Source organism: Tauraco erythrolophus, chromosome 15 (genome assembly GCF_009769465.1).
Source record: "Tauraco erythrolophus isolate bTauEry1 chromosome 15, bTauEry1.pri, whole genome shotgun sequence".
Lineage (NCBI taxonomy): Eukaryota > Metazoa > Chordata > Aves > Musophagiformes > Musophagidae > Tauraco > Tauraco erythrolophus.
Genome location: NC_141479.1, coordinates 3,964,225 through 3,979,572, shown reverse-complemented (window position 1 = coordinate 3,979,572; position 15,348 = coordinate 3,964,225). Strand labels below are relative to the sequence as shown.

The 15,348-nt window shown below is 37.9% G+C and overlaps 1 protein-coding gene across 2 annotated transcripts in view; it reads left to right on the top strand.

The window, feature by feature from the left end:
• Nucleotides 1-15,348, top strand: part of SLC6A2 (solute carrier family 6 member 2) — a 71,756-nt gene that overhangs the window by 45,588 nt on the left and 10,820 nt on the right. For both annotated transcript variants that reach the window (XM_086620682.1, XM_086620681.1), the window contains 5 exons: nt 1,767-1,870; nt 4,633-4,757; nt 5,520-5,632; nt 8,817-8,945; nt 11,598-11,697. In XM_086620682.1, coding sequence (XP_086476808.1) covers nt 1,767-1,870; nt 4,633-4,757; nt 5,520-5,632; nt 8,817-8,945; nt 11,598-11,697 — 571 coding nt within the window. The remainder of the gene's footprint in view (nt 1-1,766; nt 1,871-4,632; nt 4,758-5,519; nt 5,633-8,816; nt 8,946-11,597; nt 11,698-15,348) is intronic.

The window sequence follows — 15,348 nt, the reverse complement described above, 5'->3', positions numbered from 1 at the left end:
GAATCAATAGGACTTGAGCAGATGCTTAACAGTGCCTGAATAGTAAGAAAAGGGATGTATAATGAGTACAGCTCCACTGGCAAGACACAAAAGAGCTGGAGAACCACTAAAAGCAAGTGCCTTATGGTGGCAGCATGCAGATCTAGTTATAGTTTAAGCAAAATTAATTAAAAAAAAAATAAAGCACTTCAGTAACAACACAAGTTATGTGTTGTTTTAAAAAACAAGAAAAATTATAGAAGACTTTGTTTATATGGATAAGAGTGTGGAAGGAGGGATGCAATCTTCAGAGAGTACAACCCTATTTGATCTCATGGAGATAGAACATTCAGATGTAACTGAGTATATAAAAGGAATGAGCAAGGAATAATTTTACAGGATTGCTTTGCTATTTAGTAAAAAATCCATGACACCCAAAAGCCCTGTATGAACTGCAATTTGAGAAAAATCATATCTACCTATCCACTGGTTTGCAATAAACACATCATAGATTGTTCTTCACATTATCTTTCAAGTAATTAACTCTCAACAGTTCATAAAATTAAGTTTCTCTGTAAATCCAGAGTTGTATAAATGGCTCACAGTCTTCAGCAGCCAGTAGTTGAATGCATCTATCATCTATGTTGAGGAAAAAAAATAGACCACGAGCATAAGTGCTTTCCTATATCATATTAGGATGGGATAAGGCATCCTCTCTATTTCTACTGGGCCAAATGTGAAAGCTTAGCATTAAAATCCCAGTTCTGATGGAGCTCATAAGCTGGTTAGATCCGTTCGAAAGCCACTGCTGAATAGATTCTTTCGATCTGATTTTGTAGAGATGGATGGAAATGAAATCCAGTGCTTTTCATAGTCTTGGGCATTTGCCAGATTTAACCAAATACTGGAGATCGTGTTTTGAGAAATGTCAAGTACTATTCACTCCATTGACTTCATCACCCTTGTAGAAGATGCTTGTTTAAAGACCTCTGTATCACAACCGAATGAGTGAAACCCTCATCAACCAGGGTAGACTATTCTCAAGCTTCTGATTCCGGAGACCAGCACTGCGGTAGTGTTCCTGACTGCAGTGGATGTTGGGCTAGAAGGTCACTTTAGAAAATGTTATAGCATAAAAATATGCTTTCCCCTAGTGGGCAATTCTTAAAATGACCAAGCTGCATCTAAAGTGAAATTCAATGACTATCACAGAAATAATTCCGTCTCCAACTAAGTGGAAAAAGTGACAGGCAACCTGCCTGGTTCTGTTCACAGCCTGTCAGTCATGCTTCAGCTTCTGAAACAAGAAAGCATCATGTAAAGTGCACTAAGAATACCATGAAGAAAGCTCTCTTATGGGAAAAAACACTGTCCTGTAACTTTTGACCCATTAAGTATTTTTAGTTTTCTGGTTGTACATTCCAAACTAACTTGGAACAAGAACTATTGATAATGTATTTCTGTCACCCGGGAGAAAAATCGTGTAATCATTTCGGTACCCAGTAAAAGCTGAGAAGTACAGACCCGAGTGGTCCACCCCACCGTGGTGGCAGTGTGCATGCACTGACAACTCGCCCACTGCTTTGGCCCTTACCATTTCAGGTTGAGCCATTCCAGGCCATGACTGTGCTCCACGTGATGTCTCATGGGGGCTGAGAAGCACTTAGACTCCCACAAGCATGAGCGCAGATCATTTTTCAGAAGTCAGTTGTCTGGCACACTCCTGCATTTCCCCGATGTATCTTTTGGACTGCTCTGATGCTGACAATGTTGGTGTCATTATGCAGGTATGGATTGATGCGGCCACTCAGATCTTCTACTCTTTAGGAGCCGGGTTTGGCGTTTTAATTGCATTTGCCAGCTACAATAAGTTTGACAACAACTGTTACAGGTAAGACAGCCTACTCTTTCATTGCTGCTTCAGAATGATACTGTTTTACTCTAACTGCAGCTGGAATAAATACTAAGATATCTTTTTATCTTCAGTCATTTATTAATGATGGTCAGACTTGTGTGGACATAGCAACCAACCCAAATCTTGAAACACTGTATTCCTTACAGAAATTTTAGCAACAGAAACCTGCCAAGATATCTGCTGTAAAGCAAAACAGAATGGGATTAGGTTTGGACTTTATAGACAGCTGTGTAAACTGTCCTTGTGTTTGCTTTTCAAAAGTACCATTAAGAGCAACAGTGAACACAGGATGAAATCTTATTGGTCCAGGAACTAAAGGCAGAAGGATTCCAGTTTCCAGAAGTGTTTCTGTGCTTTGGGATTATATTTGTGATATTTCATGTTGAGCTCTAATTTAGGAACGCACTTTAAATCAAGTCAGTTTGTAAGTGTTTTGCTGAATCACCACCATGGAAATTCAACCAGAACTGCTTTGCAACTTCTGAGAACTTCCAACATTTAGAAGTTTTGTTATCATTCCATTTTAGAATGAAAACAAGCATCATTTTAATATTTCCCATGAAATATAAATTCAGAAAGTACATGTATTATAAATACATTGTGAACTAAAGGATGACAAAAAATGTTAAAGTGAAAAGATATAGGAAAACATATCGATTTGAACTGCTTTAAGCAGACTGAAAGCCAAAATTGTAGAATACCTCCACTAACTTCAGCAAGCATTGTACTTAACCCAGAGCGACTTTAGGTTGCCAGCTGATTATTTGCAGTAGGTAACATTACTGGGTTTGAGAACCCTTCAGATAGAATGCTAGCTACAGCAGTCTTCCAAAATTACATTTATCATCTTCTGCAAATAATTTTGCATTAATCTCATAGCAGCTCCCTATATAATTGTTTTTCTTCCATACTCTATTTTTGCTCTGAAAGAGAAAAAAATCTACTTGAAACTAAGAAAACACCACAGACTATATATGAAATCATATTATTTAGTTCTTAGTTTAATATATTTGGTCAATGTCGCTTCATAAGCCCAGCCTTCCCTGTAAGAGTAAACTATAGTTGCATTAAATACTGTATTTTAGTTCTAACCGTAAAAGCAAGCTTCAATTCAGTAGCATTTACAACACTTACAAATATCCTTCTTTTGATCAAGTAACTTCATAACGTGCTGACATATTTTGTTCAAAATGCTTTCTTAAAGCAGAACAAATTGAAAACAGTACTGTTTCCACACAAACACCATGACTTAGTACTATACTGTACCATCCGTGCTTCAACACACCTTCCTTGAGAGAAGTAGTGTGTCAGTAATGTAAGGTAGAGTATCACTACTGAAAATCAGGGCCAGAAAATATGAGAATCTGTACTTAAATTATGATCTAGCTTTACATGAAAAATACCTAAGCTAGCTCAGCTCAATTTACAAAGAGATAAACATCACTTAATCCAGTTATTAGCTAAGTGGAAAGACGCATTATTCACTTGAGTAAGAACGTTTTTGAATTGTGGGAAACAAGAAACATTGTTGCCATCTTATCAGTGACAAATACCTAGCAATTTTCTTCTTTAATAACTGAAAACAATTTGAGTTCACAGTCCGATCTGGTGTCTCCTGATTCTGCAGACTTCCACCAGGAAAACGCTTTAAGAATTGCAGAATATAAATTCTTCAGTGTTATCAAAATAAAGTAATGTAAGCAAGAGGATAAAGTTTGGGGTATGGCACCTTTGGTTTTGGGTAGTGTAACTGATGAAAGTAAATCATATCTACTGTCTGATTATTAAACATCACTGATGTTCACAGAGCCATGTCCTCTGTTCTAAAGGTTGTATGCAGCAAAAGATTACAGACCAGCCGCTGCAGATGAAGTAGACATCTAAAGACATATGGTCTACTTATCTTCAAGCTAGGTTTGGTTACAGGGGTTATTAATACCCAGGAAAACTCATACGTCTATCGTAGCACCATGGCAGATTGATTAAAACCCACAACTACGTACAATCGTTACTATACTACACATATTGTATAATATTTAACCTTTAAACTAAATTCACTGTGGTAACAATCTGATAAACGAGATGTAGGTTTTTCAGAAAAGCCTGGCCCCCTTCAGAGATGAAGGGACCTCATGACAGATTAAGGCTGGTTACCCACTGCCATTTCACAGAATCACACAGAATGTCAGGGATTAGAAGGGACCTCAAAGGATCATCTAGTCCAATCCCCCTGCTGGAGCAGGACCACCTAGATCAGATCACACAAGAACGCGACCAGGCAGGTTTTGAACATCTCCAGAGAAGGAGACTCCACAACCTCTCTGGGCAGCCTGTTCCAGTGTAAACGAATGACACAGTTTTCTAAAAACACATTCCTCGAGTTTTCTGAAAATACTCCTGAATAACTGCTCATGTGAACTGATGAATACCAAGGCGCTCTTACTTCAGGCCACTCTCTTGCTATGTTACAGCTACCAGCTAGGATGATGATGTTACTTTTTACTATCTTAATATTTAATATAGCTTGATGATTTTTTTTTAACAGAACTCAATTTTAAATTAAAATAATAAACAGAAGTATGTAATTTTCTAGCATAGTATGCTGGTATGAGCTTTTGATGATCAGGACAACTGCACAATTAGCATTTCACAAGAGTCTTCCTATCCCTGTAAGACAATCCCCATCTAGTTCTTGAAGTGTTTTTTTTTCACTAGGCTGTTCTTCTCTCCATCATTAGGGATGCTTTGCTGACTAGTACCATTAACTGTGTCACAAGCTTCATCTCAGGATTCGCCATTTTCTCCATATTGGGTTACATGGCTCATGAGCACAAAGTTAAAATTGAGGATGTAGCCACTGAAGGTAGGAAGTTCATTTTATACTACTTTTACCCCTTTTTGTCCACCATTTCTTTGCAAATGCATTTACATTTGTTTCAGACAAGTGTGTGAAAATCTCATGGAAGTGACCCGAGTTAAATTACCTGGAACTAAAACTCTGTGTGTAAATGCCTTGCTGAAACGTGAACTCTAAACGGTATTGATTTGTCTCACCTCCACTGCATTGAGGTCCCCCAGCGTCCTGCCCCACAAGTTCAGCCTGCGCAACAAACAGGCTTTACCGCGGCACAGTATCTTGAGGCAGTATCGCTGTTCAGAGCCACAGGTTACTGGTTTGGATGGCTCGGGTAAACTTAGCTGTAGAGTCCTTCCACTGGTAAGGGTCACCCATGATTTCAGTTCCTGTATCTCTCATCCCATCAGAATTCTCCTGCCAAAGAGTGGAGTCCACACCCACAGGGTTTCTTCCCTACTACCCAGCTGAAAAATAGCTAGTAAGGTTGTGAATCCCATAAAAGATTATTAGAACTGGAAAAGAATGGGATAGATTTTTTAAAATTTAATACAGAATTGTCATGAGTACACTAAGTATTTTGGATATATTTTTAGTATAATGAAAATTTTGTTTTAACAGCTACTCAAAGTGGGATGTGGACTGATGTAAAAGTCAACTTAGTCATAATTTATCTTATTAAAATTAACACTTTTGTGAAGCTAAGTAGTATCATTTAGTAATACTTTTCTTTTTTCTTCCATGTCTGTCCCACCTGCCCCCCTATTTCAGGAGCTGGTTTAGTTTTCATCCTGTATCCAGAGGCAATTTCAACTCTTTCAGGATCTACATTTTGGGCTGTGGTATTCTTCATCATGCTCCTTACTCTTGGCATTGACAGTTCCGTGAGTATTTTTTTCCTTCTAGCTTTTGACATTCTGTAACTGGAGAGGTATCAACCTTAAACAGGGGCTTCATTACACTTCAAATAAACATTCTGCACATTCCTTGAAGCTGTTTCCACAATCACAGCGAACATATCAATAGTGTTACACCTGGCAGCATGTTTAAAGACTCACAATATTTAAGAGGTTTAGGAAAAGATCAAATCTTTTACAAGCCAGCAAATAGTTAATGCTGGTTTGCTATGAACTTCCAGAGGGGCTGTTCATCAACAATTATTACTATTTAATTTATTTTTATTTTAATTTATTTAATTTATGTTACCCAACATCACTGCTATGAACTATTACTACTATGAACCTGCAATAATGTTTTGAAACCCTACTTGTAAAACACAAGTCACAGTAAGACATTGAGTAGAGTGGTTTCTAGAAGAGATTTTTACATGTGCTGAAATTCATGGATCTGCTCAAGACAGACGATGTCTGAAGGTAGTCTCTTTTTTCTACAAGCAATGATACAGAATTTCCTGTAAATTTTGTCACAATTTAAAAACCACATGAGAATATTCCCATAGAGGTTTCCTTTTACTACTAAATTAATGTAAAATGTCTGTTCTAACAAGTATATTTGCTCTTTCCATAACACGATGACTTTTACTGAACCATGATATTCAGGATCACAGAAACTTCAGCCCAGAAAACATCCCAAGTACCCTAACAACATTTGTACTGCTTTGTTCTGGCCAAAGAGGCATCAAGATATCTTGTTATATTTAACTTAAATGTTGATTAATTTCTGGAAAAAAACAAATAGGGTCTTCAAGGAATACTGAACCATGAACATGCATTCATCTTTTTCAGTAGGGTAGGGATTTTCTTACTACTCTAAAGCGTAAAAGTCTCTTTTGTAGTTCTGAATGTACAGAGTTGATCTAGGAATTTCTTACTGGAAATGGCAAAAAAACCTGTTTCCATTGCTTACAAATTCAGAAAACTTCATTCGTTTTCAAGGACAAGAAAGGGAAAGAATGAACTAAAAAAAAAATGAGGTTGCAGCAGGAAGCTTTGATAATCATTGGCAAATAGCTAAATGAGATCTTGTGAAGTAAGGTGTGGGCTGTAAAGGTCAGATTCAGATCTAAATGTTTCTAAAGGGTTTGTATTTTTGGATTTCAGCTCAGGTTCAATAATATTTGTCATTATACACTAAGATTTGGATCCTTCTTCAAAAATTTGAGGCAGTATCATATCTGAGTTTGTAGCTTGGCCATTTTCAATTGTAAGCAAACAGGAAGGATGGAAAGGAAGGGTTTAGCACTGGGAAAGAGCATGAATGACCAGTAAGAACAGGGCAGGATTAAGAAGAAAATACATGTTCAGAAGTGTTTAGATCCAAAACAGTTAACTTTGCAACACAGTAGTAAATTTAAGGCAATGTAAAGAAACACTTCAGTGACAAAGACACAGGGCTTTAGATTGCCGAACGCACTTTTCCTACAAGTGGAGAAATCTCTTTCTTGTGGAGCTAATTAAAATACTATGAACTGATAAACTGTGGCCAAGTTTAGCTGGCTCTTTAAAAGGGGAGTGATTTGCTTGTTCATGTTTTGTTCAAGATTTTTCATCATTTACCTAAGAAAATTCAGCTCATGCAGTATTTTTTTTCTGGCAGTCTCCTCAATGCTCCCCCCACAATTGACTGATCAAGTCACTGAAGGGAAAATTAAAATTTTTAAAGCTAAAAATCAAATAACCCTAAAGCTAAAGAAGAAGAATTATATATGAATACTTTTATTCATGCATATAGCCTGCACTGGAACAGCAATACAGACATCTGTACAAAAATGGAAAAGAGAAATCTGATCATGCAAGTTTAAGCAAGTAACAATAGAAAGGACAGAAAATGGAACATACGATTGCAAACGTTTTTTGGAGTAGGTATCTGGCTTGGCATAGGGAATTAACAAGGAGAATAAGTCATGATACATTAAGAAGCAGTCCTTAACCAAAATAGTCCAAGCTGTCTCTTTCCATTTTCTACTTCTCCAAGATCATTTAAGTGCCAACATGGTAACAACTTCAAAGAACGTCAAATATTCACTCATCTTAACTACAGGGCACTCACTGATGCCCCCCCAGACATAGGAAATACAAGCCTACACTACAATGGTTTGGGACATTTTACTTATGAACATGAGTTTCCTTAAAAAAAAAAAATAGGTTCACTGCCCCCAGCAATTTGGTTCTAGATATGAATCATTCAAACCCTAGAGAACTAATTCTCTGCTACTGATTTCAAAAAAAAAGATTGTGGTTTAATCAAATTCGTATAGGAAAGGGACAGGCTATGCCAGGACCTGCTAGCCAACTATTGTATCGCACCAAGCACTCCAGGTCTTGCCATGACCTTTCAGCATCAGAAAAAGCATGGAATCCAGTCTCCCCAAAATATTAAATAAATTTATTTATTATGACACGAGACCTGGAATTCATTTCCACAACTTCTTGGTGGAGGCAGGGCAGAATGCTTTTGTTGGTGGAAAGAAGCCGAAATTCATAGTCACCTACATAACCCAGTAATTTCAATGAAAACTAGGAAAGTATTTTTTCTATATTGCAAAACAATGGCTCATATTCAGCATTAATTTCTGGAAAACAAAGTAAAATTCTTTCATGTTGTCAATAAAAAAAATGACATCGTTTTCTACGTAGTGATTCGTCCAGGTCTATAAAGATTTTTGTTAAACTGTATTTGGTTAATCAATAGCTAAACTGAATCTTTGTTGAGTACATTTCCCCTGGGTGCTTGTTGTGTCTCTCTTTATATTAGAAAGCTCTTAAGGAGTTTGATTACTTAAGCTACAGGCTTTTTCCCCAAAGTATATCAAAACGTATATTATTTTCCCCAAAGCGCTGTCTACTTACTATCCTGGTGAGTCAGTAAAGGGTCCACAGAGGATATGGCTATCAAGCCAACCACCATGGCACTTGATGTCCAGTTCCCTGACTCAGTTCTCTACCATGAGAAAATAAGTTATACCTCAGAACGCCAGTGATTTACAACTGAAACCTCAGAAATCATACAGTGGTTGGGAATTAATTATTCAAGCTGCTTTAAATTCTTCAATCTGTGTTTACAACCGTCAGTAGCGTTCAACCAGAGCCCTTGCCTTCTCTTCTTCAGATGGGTGGAATGGAGGCTGTCATCACCGGCTTGGCAGATGACTTCCAAATTCTGAAGCAGCATAGAAAGCTCTTCACCTTTGGTGTTTCTTTTGGCACTTTCCTACTTGCCCTTTTTTGCATCACCAACGTAAGTACAAAAAAAGTTTCCATCAACAAGCTACCTTAAAAATGCAGTTAACCTCATCAGCTAGAAATACGAATAGGCTCAGGTGACTATTTTTGTTATAAATTTTATTTCTTAAACAACTTAATGATCATAACGTTACTTTTAGTCTTATCTATATAAAGCTTCTCTGCTTTTTTTGCACAAGATCATTAGCCATCAACTGAACCTACAAGTCTTTGTTCCAAAAAACTGTTTGTGCTACTGTTGTTTTTGTTTGGTTTTGTGCAGTTGTTTGTGTTGTGGGTTTTTTTCATCATTTTAAATGGAACTGTGTTGAGTGCTTATTCCTGTGTGAGGAACTAAGAATTTCAAGTGACCAGACCCTTCGTCATCTGGCTATTCTCTTCCTGGGGCAAATAAGCAGTATTCACTTCTTGTGAAAGAAGTTTAGAATAACAATCTCCTCTCCCCCATGAGTTTTTTAATGTTCTTTCATGTACCTAGATCTTATCTCTTATTCTTAACACCATAAAAAGCACGCAGATAACTTATCCTGAACATCTAGTAACCTGTATTTATCACTACCATCATCCTCACCAGACTTTTGACAACTAATTAAAGGATGGGGATCACAGTGTTCTAGGCTGGAGAGAACTTTCTTTTTTTTTTTGACAAAAAAGCAAAAAGCAGAGATGTCAAAAAAGTCAGAAAACAACTGAAACTTGAGGTAGCCACCATAAAAGTAGAGGTGCTGAACCTCTCTCCTTCCCTAGAAATGGTTTCCAGATCTATTATTGGGATTACTGAAATGGCCTAAGTTTAGAAACAACAGAGCTCTTTTTACACTAAAAGAACACCCCTATATTTTGACTCTAGTTTCCTCAAACTGGAAAATGTTTGAGACACTAAAAATAGATACATCATGTAAAATATCTATCCTTTTAATCCTATGCTACCTCCATTGTTACCTAAAGAATTGAACATGTTTCTTCCTTATTCAAAGTTTCAACTTCTAAAGTACAAGATCAGAAGAAACTCAGTGGTTAAGAACCTGAACAGGTGCCATCGGATGCAATCCCATCGCCTCAAACTGAGCTAAAGCAGTTCGAGATAACGACCTAGCTCTAGCTTTGACATAAAGGCACCTGTTCAGATATAAGTTCACCCCAGCAGCTGGAATGCACAAAACTGCCCAGACTTGTCCAAATGTATTGGTTCACGTAACTGAAGAACATTTCTAATGTGTACGAAACACAAAGAAAACCCTTTGTGATACCATCACATTAAATTAATCTGTTTTACTTTGTGCTCTGAAACGTTAAGGCTGTGTTTTCAAAACATGTTTCTTACAAAACCGTATTTGTCATTCACTTTATGAAGTTTGATAGCAAAGGCATTCATTTAGAGCAGGTGTAGAGCAAAAACAAGAGGTCAAACTGAAATGTCATTCAGCAAGCAATGTTTTCTTTCTAACGTAACAACCAAAGTTCACTCAGTTTCCAGACATGTCCCCACAGAATTAAAAACCGAGACAAGGCCTAAGTACTGTTCTCTATTTTCGTAAATATGCACAGCTGTTTCAGAAAACCATCTTTTTATAAGAAAAATGAAAACTGATGGATTGCAGAGATAAAAATCACCTGGAGATCTAAACAGTAAAATTGCTACTTATACCATTGGTAAAAACACAGAAAATAATTCTTTGGTTTTAAAAAAAGATTTTAAATGAAAATCTACTACAACCGCAAAGATTTTGGTTGTTTAAATGTGACAAAGAATGTCCTGAGACACTTTATTCAGGTTCATTTTGAAACAAGTAAACATACCACGGTCCTCCATTCCTTGTTAGCCCGAAATAATAAAACAAGCAGTCATTTCAACAAATTCGTACCACATTGTAAAACGAGGCAAAAAGTAGTCAAATTGCAGCCAGAAAAAAAAAAAATCAGTGAAACAAGACTTTAGTAAATGGATTTGCAGTTCTCAGTCATGAAGTATTAAAGAACATTAGCAAGCTGTTGTGAAGGGCAGACGATGTGGTTTGCTCACTCCACTGAGCAAAGGTTTGCTAATACCACGGCACAGAAACTACAGGGCAAAGCTGCTGCCACGCTGGGCTGGCAACAGGCTTAACATGCAACTACTCCCTTTGCAGGAACATTGGAAAAGAGATGCAGGCACTCCGGGAAAAGGAGACACCAGTTTAAGACTGCAGATTCACTGGACTACAGAATAATTTGCCTTAGGAGTGATAATGGCTAGTAGCAACTCTTGTAGCGCTCCATTCCTGTCAATAATTTGGGAAAACATTAAGCACTGTAGACAGGCCCTGTCCTACAAGCTGCTGAGCATTCCCTCCACCAGCCAGTGCCTTCAACTTTCACGCAAACACCGAGTCCCACAAGTACTCATTAATCATGCTAAGCTGAGGCTTCTGCCTCCCAGTTCAGTGAGGACACTGGTGGAAGGAAGCCTCTTTAAACGAGTTCCAAGTCTGATCAGACTATTTTGTACGCAATATGAACCCGCATCTGCAGCATCAGCTCCATATTAAACACTTGGGTTAAGAAACATTTCAAGTAAAGCAGATTTCTGTTAGCTAGATACTCAACCACTGAGATGCATTCCATTTGTAACCTCGTGGTGTTGCATCTTTTGACTCCCCAATGCCAGGGTGGAATCTATGTGCTCACACTTCTGGACACGTTTGCCGCTGGGACTTCAATACTGTTTGCTGTTCTAATGGAGGCAATTGGAGTTTCCTGGTTTTATGGTAAGCACTTCACTTTGCACCTGTAAAATGTTTTCTAAAATTCCAAGTGCTCATGACAAGCTTACAGATTGTTTTAAGGGAAAACAGCATAGCTTTCTATACACGAAACCATGACAAGCCAGGTTTCAGACAGTGATTTTCTTCTGATTTATGAATAGTGGCAAGAATACAGATGTTCAGTGGGCCAAATTTGAAACCCTGCACAAAGCCAGAGAAAACTGTCTTGTGAAGGAGACTGCAGTGGGATGGAAATGTTCCCATTTTTGCCAATATTTTGCAGCTGTTAACACACCTGATGACTTGCAGTAGCAGGTTTAGACCTGGTAGTTTCACAGCAAGTACATTAGCCTAAATTCAGACTCATCTGTTCCTCCTTTCCATAATTTCCCCAGTGCCAATCTCAAGATCCCCCCAAGTGGTACAAATAAAGGCAGTTTGTCTTTAGAGAGTGATAATAATTCCTACATTAGTCCCTTTTGTTTGAGACAATATTCTACTTAATTGTAAACCACAAGTGGTTTAAAATTTATCTTATTTCGTACCATGATATGGAATACCCAACATCCTAGATACCAGAAATAGTATTATTTCTAGTATTTCATAATAATTTATGCCACAAAAAGGGTCCAGTGATTTGCTCTACCCTCAATACGGCAGGCTTTAGAATTATTCACTTGATTTCTGGCACTAGGCTGGGATCACTGTGTGCCAACCAGAGCACAGTGATGTGCTACAGTACCCTCCCAAAAAATATGGCTCACAATTTAAGTCAAGTCTTAGAAGATGCACCCAGCTTGTTAAATAACTTCCCTGGCCTTACTTTGTCTTTAACATTTTTCTCCTCCCTAAAGTAACATAAATATAAAGCAACGCTCTGATACACAAGTTTCATAAAAAAAAACCACACACCATTTTTTTTCTTTCCCACTGTGTAAATAACCACAACGATGGCAAACAGCCACATTCACTGCTCTGAATCCATATGAATGCACTTGGATAACCCTAACTGGGAAAAAAAACATCAAATTGAAGTTGTACCCCAACACCAACTTCGGCAACATAGCAGGACACTGAGTCTGCCTGAGCGCAATCCTCAGCCTACAGGAACTTCACAGTGTTAAGTGTCCTGTGTTGGCTAATTTCACCAATCCTCTGCTATAAGTGACAAAGTCAACTACTACTGCTACTCTCAAAGAAATGAAACAAAAAGGTTAAACGGAATATTGCATAGCAACATTTGAATATTTGATTATAAATATAGCTGCTAAACCTCTGATTATAAAGTTATGAGCAAGTACCTGGCCTGCGAGTATTCTCCTCATCCCTAATTCAGCATTTAATAGAAAAGGTGTTTTTAAACATGATGTCACTGTTTCAAACACTTCCCTTTTCCTCTACGCCCCCAACCCAGAGCTCTTTTTATGTTCTAGCACTGACCGAGACTTCAAAATTTCCACTACGATATAGGAAGGCTGGGCAATCCATAGCCTCAAGCTTATTCACTGGAAAAGATGCCGCCTCTGGAAAAGCAGAAATTTCGAAGTGCTATTAAGTCACCAAATCAAGTAGAAAAAAAAAGTGAATTTAATCTGAATTACGCGTATCTTGCTAAAGAAAAAGTGAAAGTTATTTTTCCTTTCTTTTGGCGAGAATGCTATCAATACTTTATCTTGACAGAGACAAGATTAGTAAAATTATAAGGACCCAAAAAAGAGTATCTTGTTTTCTCCAAATAAAGCAATAGGATTCTGCATCTTAGGTCTTATATGTCATCTCACTGCAACAGTCCAAACTATCAGTTCTATCTGACATTACTTGCTGCTAGATTAATCAAGTTTCTTGAAGTCTTGTTTTTCTTCCTGATCTCCTCTTAATTCTCATGTCATACTTTCTGGTTGCTCACAACTCTTTCCGTATTACCAGGTTTCAGTATCATAGCAGCCTGCAAATCATCTTCCCATCAAAGTCTGTATTGAACTAATTGCCCTGATTTCCCTGAAAATCATCTTAATTTCTGTTCAGAGGTAGTGTTTATTGTTAATGTATGATTCAAAACCTTCTTAGACATTACCATTCTTACAGCCATGTACCTCCTTCAGTCGCTTATCTATCCATCCATGCTGTGCCACCATATTCTTATAGTCAAACTCACTCTTTCTTGCAGTTAAAAACTGTTGATGAGCGAATGAGGCGAAAGAACAGCATTCCTGCATAAAGCTGTTCAATCTACCACAGAAATCGTTTTCAGCTTTAATGTACTAACTCTGTCACCCAACATCAGCATATGAGATATGCGAGGGAATCTCTCAAAATGGTGGAGGCACTAGATTTCACAGACAACTGTCTTTAATCACTGTAAAAGAGCTGAACGCAGAAGAGCGATCATAGCTTAGCTTGGAAGCAGAGGCAGAAAAATAAAGTTAGTAAGGGCAAGTCATTATCTGCTGCTATTAAAATAGGATTTACTACGCTTTACACTAGCTAGGCTTTGTGTGTGGTTCACAGATTAAGCCAGGGTTACTAAAATCTTGCTTATTTGTTGCACCTTCTGTCCTTCATCATCCTTTTTCTCCCTCCTATAACCAGGAAAACATGTACTCATTTGTCTTAAGCAGCTGACATATGTTTTCACTGACACAACATGACCCGTTGCTTTATAAAGAACTTATTACAGCCCCGGGTGCTATTTAAACTGATTAAATCTGGCATGGTCTTGTCTACCTCTTTTTTCTGATAGACCCCAGTTGCCTTAACGACCCAGCCGAATATTAAGCCAGCCTGAAGGCAAGCACTGACATTTTGGCACAGACCAAAAAGGTGGAAATTTAGCTCAAATTATACCTCTGACCACTTACTGTGAAGTTTCTTTTCACAAAGGCCACCTGTATGTGTAAGAGAAGGGAGAGCTACTTTGGTTTACTGTACAGATGTATTTTTAGTTACGACTGCTAGCTTGTTACCATTTTTCCTCTTGTGCAACCCTGATACGATCCCTCTGATGAATATCCTAAGAAAAGCCAGACACGTCTCTCACTGACACAAAACTGCTCTTCAGTTTCACTTGCAGGAAAATCTCTACTTAGTCAGACTTTAATGTGAATATCTCCCTAAATGACTGGAATAAGCTCAGTACGAGCTAGCAATGGTCTTCATCCTCACCTGTAATCTCATTGCTTTCATTTACTTAAATAATTTCCAAAAAAGGTCCCTTAGACTGAAATTTCAGGACAAAAAAGTGCATTTATTTGAAAAAAAATCTAAAGGTCAACTGTTTGATTTTGCAAAAGGGGAAGAAATTAACCAAGTACTGACTGCCGGTACTCATCTTTGCTCACAGACGCTTTTGTATGGATGTGTGCCAGGCATGAGAGAGAAAATACGAATGCACACGTTTCCCTAGAATGGAAACACAAATGGAGCAAACCAGCTTGGAGAGCTTACTGCACTCCCATGGTGGGGAAATGTTTCCTACTGTTCTGTTTGCTTTTATACTAGCACAGCTGCCCTCCTTTGGCAAGGGTACTGGTATGGCTTATTCCCTTACTGCTACCAGGTGAGGGTCGGCACCAACGAATAACAATGCTGCTCCAGAGTCAGAAAGGAGACTCAGGAACAAAAAGGGATGCTTGTTGTTACTTCACTACATGGCTA